The sequence below is a fragment of the Tasmannia lanceolata genome, unplaced genomic scaffold (genome assembly GCF_043159265.1).
Source record: "Tasmannia lanceolata isolate RefF3 unplaced genomic scaffold, GAP_Taslan_0.1 ptg000016l, whole genome shotgun sequence".
NCBI lineage: Eukaryota > Viridiplantae > Streptophyta > Magnoliopsida > Canellales > Winteraceae > Tasmannia > Tasmannia lanceolata.
Genome location: NW_027518693.1, coordinates 11,910,015 through 11,923,326, shown reverse-complemented (window position 1 = coordinate 11,923,326; position 13,312 = coordinate 11,910,015). Strand labels below are relative to the sequence as shown.

General features: G+C 37.8%; 1 protein-coding gene across 9 annotated transcripts in view; it reads left to right on the top strand.

The window, feature by feature from the left end:
- Nucleotides 1-232: 232 nt before the first annotated feature.
- Nucleotides 233-13,312, top strand: part of LOC143848038 (uncharacterized) — a 59,271-nt gene continuing 46,191 nt past the window's right edge. The window contains exons 1-10 of one of the 9 annotated variants that reach the window (XR_013235285.1): nt 233-386; nt 5,981-6,174; nt 6,325-6,416; nt 6,514-6,556; nt 6,644-6,700; nt 6,822-6,879; nt 8,687-8,754; nt 8,901-9,062; nt 11,049-11,364; nt 12,316-12,793. Coding sequence is in view for 6 of the 9 variants with exons in the window: in XM_077356813.1 (XP_077212928.1) it covers nt 362-386; nt 5,981-6,174; nt 6,325-6,416; nt 6,514-6,556; nt 6,644-6,700; nt 6,822-6,879; nt 8,687-8,754; nt 8,901-9,062; nt 10,102-10,638 (1,236 nt within the window). In the remaining 3 variants the exon portion in view is untranslated. The other 8 variants (XR_013235286.1, XR_013235287.1, XM_077356816.1 and 5 more) reach the window with 8 other exon arrangements.

The window sequence follows — 13,312 nt, the reverse complement described above, 5'->3', positions numbered from 1 at the left end:
GCCCCCCCCCCCCACCCCTCTTTTTTTTTTTTTTTTTTTTTTTTTTTTTTTTTTTTTTTTTTTTTTTTTGCGGGGGCGGGGGTGTTGAACCAGACCCCTAAAAATATAGTCCTACCTTTTACAAATTGCTTCAATAGTGGTTTTCTGCATAGCTGTTTTCTAATTTTCTATACCCTTGTTTTAATACCTAACCCCCCCCCCCCCCCCCCCCCCCCCAAAAAAAAAAAAGAAGTTTAAAACCCTCATTAAAAGGTCCGCCATGCGGCTTTGGTTGGAGAGCATTGGCTTTCCACTAAAAACACAACCCCAAAATCTGACATGTTTTGGACCTCGTGGACTGTAACGGACTGATTTCAATCAGATGAAAGGGCTTTGCTATTCTCTCAGTTAAGCTTCTTCTTCTCTCCCACCCTATTTCCCGCTCTGCATGTGGGTATGTTCTTAACTTTTCTATTTCCATTTTTATTTCATGCATTTAAGGCTGTGTGATGGGTTTTGTTGTTTGTTTGATTCTGCTATGAAAGTACACTTGCATGCCTATTTGGAGGTCAAGGATTTTGGAGGTCTTAAGGCTATATTGCTATTAGAGGTTCCATTTGATTTAAGAGACTGTTTTTTTAGTTTGTAATATAGTTTTTGATTGATTGGTGTGTTGGGTTTCTCTACTGTTTTGTATTGAGATAAGATTATGGTATTGAACATGCATGATCAAGTAAATCTTGTCTTGTTCTGTGTTTCTGCTCTATTTTCTTTACTAGTTTCGTAGTTTGATCTGGGGTTGCTTTTACAATTACCTCTTATTATGTATATATGGTAGTTTAGTACATCTATGGAGCTTAATGTATTTTCTATTTTACTTGTAAATGTATAGACTTTAAGCATGTTATTGGGAAAGTTGCATTGTTTCCTACTTGTAGTGGGAACTAAAATGAGAAGTCTTTGTTGGTTTTTTTGGGAAAACATAGATAAACCTGAAAAAGGGAGTTTCTCTAGGTGCAGAGGCTCTTCGTGTGACGGCTGCGAAGAGGAGGCAAGGGAGAGAGAAAGAGAGAGAAGAGAGAAAAAGAGAAGAGGGGATTTTCTTCTTGGGGTTTTCCTGGGTTTCTTGTGTACAGTCTTGGTTAAAAGGACAAGGGAAAATGGTTGCGGTTTGCAGGTTTGCGGATTTGCAGATTCATCTTGTTGTAATCCTTGTATTTTATTTTCTCATAGTGGAAGATTGTGTTCTCCCCCGTGGATGTATGTTTTAAACCAATGATACATAATCACGTTTTTTATTTGTGGGTCCCACTTGGGTGTTTAATGTGGGATGTTTTTCTAAGCAACCATCACTTATTTTGGTGAGTGTATAAAGAAGTGTTTGAAGAAAGAAGAGAAAATGAGGGAGGTTTTGAGAGAGGAGAAAATCTAGGGCAAGAAGAGGGGTTTTCTCTTGGGGCTCTAGGAGGGTTTTTGTGGTGAAGCAAAAGCAAGTGTCTTCTTCTTAGTTACTCAAGGTTCTTCTTCTACTCAATGGTGAGAAGCAAGGTTAGGGCACAAGAGGTGTTTTCTCTTTGGGACTCTTTGAATGCTTTTGTGGTGAAGCAAAAGCAAGGTTCTTCTTGGAGGTGAAGAGAAGAAAATTAGGGCAAGAAAAGGGGGTTTCTCTTGGTGCTCTTGGAGGGCTTTTGTGGTGAACCAAAAGCAAAGTTTTTCTTTTTCTTCTACTCAAGGTGTGATCTTCTTCCATACTTTTTCTTCATTAGTTTTTCCTTTGCAAGCCAAACATTGTATTGGAATGTTTTCCAAAGGGGTTTTATGTTACGTGCCTAATTGGCCGTAACACAAATAAATAAAATCAAAAGAGAGAAGAGGGAGAAAGAGGTTGATTCGAGGCAACTGGACCTCCTAACGGCTCGATTCGAGAGGAGCCATGACTCTCCTAAACAAAGTCTCCTTTGCTGTAAATTATCTTCTTCTTCCCCACTTCATTCAAATAGATAACTTAAATACAAACACGAAAGGTAGTTACACATGTGCTACCCATTTTCCCACTTAAAAGACACATAACCGACAACCAACACCCACTACCCTAAAACCCATAAGCCGTAACTAAATAAAAACTACAACCATAACTAAATAAAAACTACACTATAACCCACCCCCTATACATCATAAGAAAATAGAAAATGCACATAACATTCCTCCCCCCTTGAAACAACCTTGTCCTCGAGGTTGAATTTGTTGGAGAAAAATCTTTATTTCACCAGGATCTCAAATCTTAATGGTCACGATCAATTTAACCTCACCTTCAAAATTCACTGCAATCAAACTCAAACAGAAATATAATATTTCATGACACGGCATCGAAATAATGGAGTGATCAAATGGCTGGAAAACATCAATAAGACTCTTGGCAGAATGTTCAACAAAACTATCTTTGCCGCCTTCAAATCTCGAACTTTTCTCTACACGAACAATAGCTTTCTCAAGTTTCAACTTTTGATCTTCTTTTCGCATTTCCTTAATCATTTTGCTGATTTTTTCCAAGCTTTCCGCAAATCGTCGATGTTCTTCCATCATTTTCAAAGCAAGGACTTTGATTTGCCGGAAATCATTGCGTATGGATTCTAAAAGCTCCGAAGACACAGCCATGGCACATGATCGACGGCTCTGATGCCCGTGCCTAATTGGTCGTAACGCAAATAAATAAAACTAAAAGAGAGAAGAGGGAGAAAGAGGTTGATTGGAGGCAACCGGACCTCCTAACGGCTCGATTCGAGAGGAGCTATGACTCTCCTAAACAAAGTCTCCTTTGCTGTAAATTATCTTCTTCTTCCCCATTTCATTCAAATAGATAACTTAAATACAAACACAAAAGGTAGTTACACATGTGCTACCCATTCTCCCACTTAAAAGACACATAACCAACAACCTACACCCACTACTCTAAAACCCATAAGCCATAAGTGAATAAAAACTACAGCCATAACTAAATAAAAACTACACTCTAACCCACGCTATACATCATAAGAAAATAGAAAATGCACATAACATTTTCTCTCCTACTTGGTAAAAAGAAGAGAAGGTTGCTTTGGGGTTGCATAGAAGGTTGGAGAGAAGGGTTTTATCGGTGGCTTTTACCGGTGTGAGGTAACATTGTTCTGTTTTGGTTCTAAATAGTAGATTGTATGTTGCCTTGTCCGTGGAGTAGCCCATTGTGGTGAATCATGTATATTCTTGTCTTGTGGTTGTTTGTTTTGCTTCCCTTTGGTGGTTATGGTTTCTTGATATATATTTTCTCCATCTTGTTTGTGCAAGATCTTGGATTTTTCTGTGGGTTCTTCGGTGGTAGCTTGGCAGGTGTTATTGGCGGTGGGTTTTTGCTGCTATAGTATGCATCTTGGTCGAACCACGCAAAATCTCAGTGTTCATCTTCTGGTTTGCTTATTTCTAGTTTTCCGTTTATTTGTGCACGATCGGATTGGGTTTGCTCAGTTGATTAACATTTTATTCAAATAATATAAAGCTTTATATTGTTGAATTTGTAAAGGGGAAGGAGAATGTAATTTTTCTAGCGTATAGGAGGTTAATGTATTTGCATATGTTGTTTCCTCCCTACCTAAGCGGCTTTTCTTATTTCAATGGTGGCAATTCTGCCCATTCTCTTGAGCAGCAGCTCCCCTAAGCTTCCATTTACTACACGTCTAAATTGATATGAATCTCATACAATGATTTGAGGGGCATGGGCAATACTCGATTGATACTTCCGTTCAATGTTTCATCTAGCTATAGCCCTTTGCTTCTTCTTCTTAGTCAGTGAGGTTATATTGCTCTTGATCTTAGGTCTCTTGATCTTGGGCCTTAATCTGTACGACCCACACCATAGGATGATCCAAACCATCCATTTAATGGGTCACAAAGTAAATAGGTTGCACCCCAAAAATCATTTCCATAGGATACGCACCCAAAGCGTTTTTTTTACACATGTTGTTTGGGTGCGTACCAGGGCGCTACCCAATACGCACCCGATACAGGTGCGTGGGCCTCTGAAGAGTAGCCGTGCTTCCTAACCTGCCGCAGTTTTTCTACTGCGGGTTTTTGCCCTGTTTCAACAACGATTTAAGTCCTATTTGTTATGCATTCTGAGAACTTATTGGACTCACAATCCGTTCTCAACATCCAAAACAAACAGGGACATTTGATTGTTGCTTTGAGCATATTTTTGTCAAGTTATAATGACTATATGATGAGTTATTGTATGATGAATATAGTTTGTGCTTTATTTAGTGATTTATTGTATGATGAATTTGGCTTGTGCTTTCGTTTACTAATCATATGATTTTATATTTAATTTAATTGTTGTAAATGAAAAATAGATAATTAGTCATTTTATTCTTGTTTTTGACCTTTTTATATTTTGAAGTTATTGTTCTCATTTTTATATATAAACCTGAAAAAATCTTATGATTACGATCTGATTTACGATTCGAACCCTGTTACAATTTATTATTTGATTCCAATATTCAGAACCTTGGGAACATAAAAATAAAATAAAATTACAAAAAGCTAAGTTGGATCATTCCAGGTCATATTGTTGAGACATTGCGCTCTATGTATCATAGACAAAAAATCTTTGTGAACCATTCTTCTCTGTGTATCGTTGATGCTAAGTTTTTTGACCTCCTTAACCATTGTAGATTCACAGGCGATATATGGAACTTCATTTTTAGCCTTTTCAAGGTTAATTGGGTTTTTCCACGTCATATTGCTGAGCTTTTGGAGGCTTGAGGTTTTGCTCTATGGTCTTCTAAGGGTAGAATCCTTTGGCATCTCACTTTGTTGTTGTATTTTGGTTCATCTGGGAGGAAAGGAACAATGACTATTTAAAGTTCTATCTAGCAGAAGACACAACATTCAAAGGCAAATCATCTTTGCCGTGATCTAGTGGGCTACTTGCCTCATTTTGTTTAGAGACTTCTCAATGACTACTTCCTATAAATCCCTCAGATGAGATCGTGTTAGGCTGTTGTTGGAAGGAGTGGCCAGACCAAGGAAGGTTCCCCCTCTAGGATTTCTGAAGTTGAATTTTGATGGTTTGAGTGTCGTTAATCCGTGTCCAAATGGTATCACAGTTCTTTTGAGGAGTTATGAGTGCGTGACTAGGTGAGCTTTCTCAGGGCTCATTGGCATGAAAATTCTAACAAGGCGGAAGAGCAATCTTTCTTCCACGGGATCTGCTTGTCGACAGGACCCTGCTAGATCGCCTTATCATTGAGGGAGATTCTCTTAAGGTTGTTAGATGGTTAAGAGACAACTTCAACTTTGTGGACACGATTGAGGAGATCCATTATCTAAGGGTCATGGCATTCAGATTAGACATGTTTGGTGCTCTGTAAACAACGAAGCTGATAGATATTTTTACAAAAGGTGTTTGTAAATCGCGGATGCGGCACGGAATGCATCGACTCGGCACAATGCGGTCGAGTACTCGGCTGGCGTAGTCATAATTCGGGAGAGTCAAAGGAGTTTTTATTGACTCTGTAGGGCGCAACGCGGAATGCGGCCAAGGTAAAAAGGAGTCAACTTGGGGAAGTCGATGCGGACGCGGGGGAGTTTTAAAACTATGAGTGAAAGACACATGCATTTTTTTTGCATATATTAAATTCTTTTGTGGATGTGGTAGGTATATCACCTTCTCGCTTTTAATTCAAGTTAATTATGTCTGCGAAAAGCGCAATCTTTGTTTTAACTTTCAATGCTTGGTCTATCAGTTTTCTACTAAGTAGCGCAAGGCACATTATTGTTGTTATGCTGTCTGCACCGTTCTTGTCATATTTGTGCTTTGAAGTGCTATTTTGTTGCTTGAACTGCTATTATGTTAACAGATTTCTTAACTGGCTTGATATCTTGGAGAATATTGTATATGTAGGTCAATTTTGCTCGCTCTTCACTTTTCAATTTATGGAATCTTATTCTTCAACCACTCTGTTGGATCTAGGTGGTTGCTACTTCCAACTATTTGTAGTACGATACGTAATTATGAGAGGGAAGCGACCGAGAAAAAATGAAAATCATGTTGACAAGGAGGGTAGGATGACCACCAAATGTGGGGATAATCAACTAAGTCAGGATTTTGTATTAGGCGATATTGTATGGGTTAGAATTCACAATTGTTCATGGTGGCCTGCCCAGGTATTTAAAATGTTTTCACCAGGTAGATAATCATCCTTGTTTTTCATTGCGATACATGAATATCATTAAACCGGACATGTAGTATTGGTTTACTGTTGAAAACCATTAGTTTGCTTGAATAAAATAATTGAATGCTTTCTTATTTGTCAGGTTGTAGACGAGAACACACTGAGTGGGAGTAATAAAATCAACAAGAAAATAGATGGTGAAGTTCTTGCTCGACTATATGGAAGCTATGAATAGTCAGTTTTTCTTGTCCCCACTTCTGTATTTTTATCTTAAAATTAATTGATTTGTGCGTATATAGAGCTTATTGGTATTTTTTTCTCTTTCTCGCAGCTTGTATGTGGACCCTATGAAATACCGATCCGAGTTTGAGAATGTGGGTGCCAAAAAATAATAATTCCTTATAAAGCAGTTTTACTTTTCTTTTTCAGTGGATGTGATCATACTATGTTTTTCTATTCAGACTCTTCAGGAAAATAATGATAATGTTAGAGAGCTTTTCCAGAAAGCTTTGGAGCAGGTAATATTTCTGTTGCCTGCCAGCAAGAAGTTTCTGAACTCTCTTCTGTTCGTTTCGAGGAAATGACTTCGGAAGGAAAAAAACTGATAGTCTCTTCCATCATGTTGAGTCGTGCCTGTAGGACATTTCTCAAATCAAATCCAGTGCTAAGTTAAAGAGGAAAGCTTCTGGGCCTGAAGGTAAGCCAGCCACTTCACTTTAGCCACATATAGATTGTTTGTATTTGTATATGATCAATTTTTTTAGAAACATACCCATGATTTTCGTAGATACGACCATGGTTTTAAATTTCGGCCGAAATGCTAGAATTTCGTTCGGATTCGGTCAAGACCGAAACCAAAATTTCGGCCAGAGTCCCAAATTTCGGCTGAAATTTCAGGAAATTGTAATTTTTTCCATTTTTTCCAAGATTGAAATTTTGGTAATTTCGGCCGAAATTTCAGCACATTAATGAAATGCTCTTTTTTTTACCGAATTTTGGCCGAAATTTCAGTTTCGGTTATGCCGGAAACCGAAACCGAAACTTAAAACCTTGGATATGACTTATGAGTAGCACCGAATTAATTCTCATAGTTATGCAATACAAGCAAGGTAAAAGGACCTGTCAGTGTCTTTGTAATGCAACGCCATCTCCGGTTTTGAGTCCCTTGAATTGCAGTGTGTGAGGTTTTCTTGCCCTAAAGGATGGCTTGTTACAACATTCAAATGCACTTAAGATATCTTTGTTTATTCTGTAAATGGTCTTAATGAACATCCATATTAGTAGTTACAATCAGTTGAAATCCAATCCATGAAATAATTTGATCTATGGACATCATCATTGTGGTAAAGTTCGTAATGCGAGAGGAATCATTATCGTAGTTCACAAAGGGGGTCTTAAGTGTCTATACCATAAAATTGATTTTCGACAGAATGAAAGACATATCTAGTATAATCGTAACCATGGAATACGACCCTAATTGAAATACATACATTTGTCTGATACACTATGGGGATGGTGAGAAGAGATATATTTTACATCCCAGAGGGGCTATAATTGGAGATACAATTGTTTCTGCTACAGAAGTTCCTATATCTATGGGAAATGCCATACCTTGGAGTGCGGTTTGAATTATTGATTTATGTAATTGGAAGTAAACAATTAGGTTTACGATGAAACCTGTAAATTGATCATTTATCCAATTTAAACCTCTACGGGATAGAGCTTGACAAAAAACTGAAGAGTAGGGGCAATAAGTGATTAAGTTCAGTGGTTCTTCATATAAAATTATTGACTCTAGAGATATATAGTATTGTGAGCCGGGTAGATTCTTTCACCTTCATGAAAATTGTCTAAAGTATTCATTAGCCGACCCCAACTAGTTTGGGAGAAAGGCTTAGTTGAGTTGAGTTGAGTTGAGTTGAGAGATATAGTAATGTGGAGAAGACAAACTTGTTTGTGGCACGGGTGGAACTGGAAGCACCCCTTGTTTCAAACATAAGAGGACGGGTTATTCCCATTTCGTTTGATGGTTAGAGGCGAATTGAAAGTTAAGCAGTGGTAATTCTAAAGATCCCTTGGGTTATTCATTTGTGGCGCGGGATCGCAAGCCTTTGTCCCAGTCATTGTAGGACATGTGTCGCCTAGGGCACAAGGGGCATGATGACTTGACATCATCCTCACCTTCCTCTGGCTTATCATTGTTCCAAATTCTGATTGTCCTACCTAATTGCATCTGTTTTTTATCATAAAATAATATTTTTAATATGTTTCTAAAAAGTAGTAATATTTTGAATATAAATTTAAAATGCTTTTAACAATCTCATGAATGTTTACTTTCCCTTGCAGTACGCATTCGCTCCCCTTTTAACGTGATTTGACGTCAAAAAGAGTTAAAGTTGCCCACTGATCAGGTTATAAGGGGGCGAATGCGTACTGCAGAGGGGGTGGAAATATCATCGCCCTAAACTTAAATGAGCTTACAGTTTTGGAATTGAACCTTGCAGAAATTGCTAGAGGTGAAGCCTCTAGAGACAAAAAGCCAAAGCAAGATCGGATCAAGAAAACACAGGAAGTGGGTGGCCTTTCTCTCACCTTGTTTCTTGTTTTCTCCCCATGTTTTTAACATCATTCGTGCTTTGTATGTGTTTTTTTAATGGTAATGTAGCTTGTGTTTTTGTACTAGCACAACTTATTGATATTGTCTAAACCTTCTATTAGGCCACAGGTTCTCTAAGAAAACCACTAGATTCTATTGCACGGGGAACAAGAACAAAGCAGTGTCGTCTCGTTGCAGAAAAAACTAGAGATCAATCTCGGGAAGTTAAAAAATCAAAGCCGGATGGGATTGAGAAAAACCAGAAGGCAGATACTTGTAACTCCGTAAGTATGGGTCTATTTATTATGTTTCTCATTAAGCTTGTGGTTTAAATGCAATAGCTTATTGAGATAATTTAGACCTCCTACTGTAATGGCTTAGGGATATCACCTCCCATGCTTATCACTGCTGCTGTAATGTTGCTGGTTCATTTCTATAAAGCTTCTACCAATTCCGCTAGAAAATAATAATTTAGACATGCTACTGGCTAGGGCTCACTGGTAAAATGTGTGGTTTTAAATTTCCATCTAAACCGACACTAAACGACCGAAATGTTCCAATTTCCACCCCCACCGAAACAATACTGACACCGAAACGCATATCGTAATCAAAATCATATGTGCATTAGTGGTATAATATAGCAGAATGTATTACATAATTATATTTATCTAGAGGAAAAGGATTGTACGCTCGAGTGTACCTAACCTTAGGTACGCTCGAGTGCCAAATCACAGGGGTCCCACATTTTTTTTGGTCATCTAAACCATTCATTTGCAAGGCCCCATCATAGATAGGGTGCACACCAAAAATCAGCTCCATAGGATCATCCTAACCCATCCATTTGTGGAGGTCAAAATGGACAGACACTGTTTGTCCACAAATCTGCCCATTTTGCCCTCCAGTTTTGGAGGGGTTAGGATGATTCAATGGTGCTGATTTTTGGTACACACCCTATCTATGATGGGGCCTTGCAAATGAATGGTTTAGATGACCAAAAAAAATGTGGGACCCATGTGATTTGGCACTCGAGCGTACCTAAGGTTAGGTACACTCGAGCGTACAATCCTTTTCCTCATTTATCTAAATTCCATGTGAAATATGGTGTACATAAATTTATAAGAATTTCATGTGAAATTTGGTATGTACTGTATTATCAGACATGCATGCGCTAGGCTTTTGAAGTTATTAAACCAGTATAGATGGTTATCTTGTTTATGTGACGACTACTAAGTATGTATCTGTGTTTTTTCTCTCATTTCTTGAACTTTCATCTTAAAATTCCGTCACTTGCATATGTTTCCATACATTTCCGTGATTGTACAGGATTTCCACTGGAAATTCCAACTGAAACCAAAACATTTCTTTAATGAGAAAAAAGCTAAAAGGCAAATTTCTCCTTCTTGGAGTCCGCTTCCTGAATGGTGGCTTAAACTCAATTTTGACGGGAGTGCTATGGGGAATCCGGGTAGGGCTGGATTTGGTGGGGTAATCAGGGATCATAATGGCAACATTATCATTGCATATTACGGGTCGGCAGGGGTCTGTGATGCGAACGAAGCTGAGGTGATGGGTTTACTTAATGGGCTTAGATGGTTTCACTCTAATAACCTGAGACCACTGTTAGGGGAAGGCGATTCAAGCAATACCATTGCATGGGCAAAGGGCCTTAATGGTGGACCTTGGCGCTTGGCTAACAAAATTGATGAAATCAGAGATTTGGTATGTGTGATACGGCCTCAGTTGGTACATAGAAGGAGATCTGCTAACAATGTGGTGGATATGTTGGCAAAAAAAGGGGTTGATGGGGGTGATGTAATTTTTGGGGGTAGGGAATTACTGGATTCCTCTGTAACAATCTAATTGTAACGCCCTATGTGGATATGAGCGATCCATTGTTGGGAACTGCTTGTCCCCTGTAATTGGATTTTGCTTCATTAATAAAAATTTACTCTTATCTTTTCCAAAAAAAAGGAAAAAAAAAAACAAAACATTTCCATTTCTGCGGTGACTGAGACCGAAACTGAAATTTAAAAACATTGTTAAAATGACAGGATGCGGAAGTGTATGAAATAAAATGTCCCCACAGAATACCATAGGTGAAGCCAACAAAAAAACCGAAGCCTGACAGGATTAAGAAAAATAAAAAATAAAGAACTGTGTATGGGTTCCTATTCAATTATTACATTTTCCCAAATGAGCTTGTATTTTGCACACAAGTAGCCTCTTGAGATCTAGATGTGTAGCCTGGGAGCTCATAAACAAAATGCCAGGATGTGTGGGTGCGTGAAAGGGTGGGGCTGAGAGATCTTTCTGCTGGAAAAGCTGTAGATGAGGCCTCCAAAAATTTAAAGCAAGATGGAGTTGAGAAAAACAAAAACACAGATAGCAGTCATTATGAGTATGCTTCTTTTGTCTATTCTTTTTTTTTGTTCCATTTGAATATTACTTTGGCTATTCTTCCATGTATGCTGTGCTTGTGATTTTGATTGGTGTAGTAAATTGAAATAAAATCCATTTACTATTCAAGCAAATGTCCTAAAGCAAGACAGGGTTAAGAAACAAGGCAAATCAGATAGCCCAGGCTCTGTAAGTAGTGTGCTTCCTCTTATATTCCATTTCTATATTGCTTGTGTTTTCTACTAGTATAGTCTATGAAGTTCTTCCACTAAAAAATAAATATAAGAAGTAACGAAGACTAAGAAAAAGTTAAAAAGGAATTGATTTGATTTCAACTTCAACTCCATATGGACAAATGGGTTAACACTAGATAGGGTTAAGAAAAAAACACAAAGCAGATAGCCCACGTGCCTGAGTATGCAACCACATCTATTTATCCATGTCTGTAATGCTTTGGACTTCTACATAGACAATGTGTCTCAACTATGCATATAAATAAAATACAACATAACTGTAATTTGACTGATAGTGTATGTATGGTACCATTCATAGAAAAGAAAGTTCATATCTGTGGGATATATGTGGATTCCCCATAGCATTTGATTAATTTAGTATATTGAGATGAATTTGACCAGCTTGCTATTCAGGCAAATGGTTGTACAACAAGACGGGTTTAAGAAAAAATTCAAAACAGGTCTCCCATGTTCAGCGAAAATGCAAAGAGATCTGTGCTCCCATAACAGTGTGGGTGAAGCCTCCCAAGGGGCTGTCCACAACGGGGATGGAGTTCCTTGGATAAGCTGTTCGTGGGTTCTCTATCCTACTTGGATAAGTTTATATTGTAATTATCTTGTCTGCTTGTCACCGATTTTATTCTGTTAATATTTTATCCAAGAACAAAGAATTACGTGAGCAGAGAGGATAACGTAAACCACGGCTTGCCTATTCCCTTGGTGAACAGCCCCAAAATTTAAATATGTGAGAGGGTTAAGAAAAATGACAAAACAGATAGCCTATGCTCTGCAAATATGCTTCCTGTTCTATTCTATCATCGGTGCAATGTTTTTTTTAAACTGAGCTCGTCATATTGTGATATTTCCAACCTGTATTCAGGCAAATGACTTACAAAAAAACACGCAGGATTTAAGTGTAAGGCGAATGAAGGTGATGCAGACTCTTGGTCTCATTGCTCCATCTGGGTCTCCGTTCCAAAGAAGATGTGGCCGTGAAATGTCCACAATCTCACGGCGCTAGAATTGTGAATACCACAGTTTACATTTACTTATTTTTGCATGTAAATGTAAGTAAATTCCCGATGATGGCTTGTTCTTGGGTTCAATTCCCTTTTTGTCCGACGTGGGCGACTCTCAGGATCGTTAACTCAGAGACTAGTATGAGGTTTGGGGATTTTCTTTGCATGCTCATTTTGTCAAAGAGCATGGCTGGGGATACTGAGAGAACTAAACCTTATATAAGAATATTGGTTGATTCTGCAAATCAATTTTGTTGTAGAAGGGAGGGAATTAGAGGTAAGTTCTGTAATTACTGTATGTTATCACTTTGTTGTGTGTAATCTCTCTATACTATATATAAATCCAAATGCCCTTTGTTTTCTTTATACGGATGCTGTAATTGCTCTACTTAAAGATGAATTAGTAATTAGAAACAAATTAAGGAGTAATTTTTGCTTATAATAACTTCAATTAGAAACAAAAAAGATACGAGTAATTTAAGTTTTTAGCCAAAGCTCAATCTGACCCGATCCAAATTTAAAAAGCGCCGGTTTGAATTTAAGAAAGTTTAGCTTTACGGAATGATATCTGCACTCCATCTTCTTATAAATTTTACTCTTCTTTTTAGCTTAAATTTCTTGTATTTGTTGTGCCATCAAAAGAGAACTACCAAAGACTTTATTGCTATCACATTTACATTTTATTGCATAATTTCAACAATAATCAATTTATCATGATTTGTTTGAGATAATGACAACCGATTGTGAGCCCCAAACCTATTACTGGGCTCAAAATTACATTTAAATTTGAGTCCATTAATAGATTTGGGGCCGCCGATCGGTTGTCATAATCTGAAACGAACAGGACCATGATGTTTTCAATTCAATACATTGAAATAAGTAGGA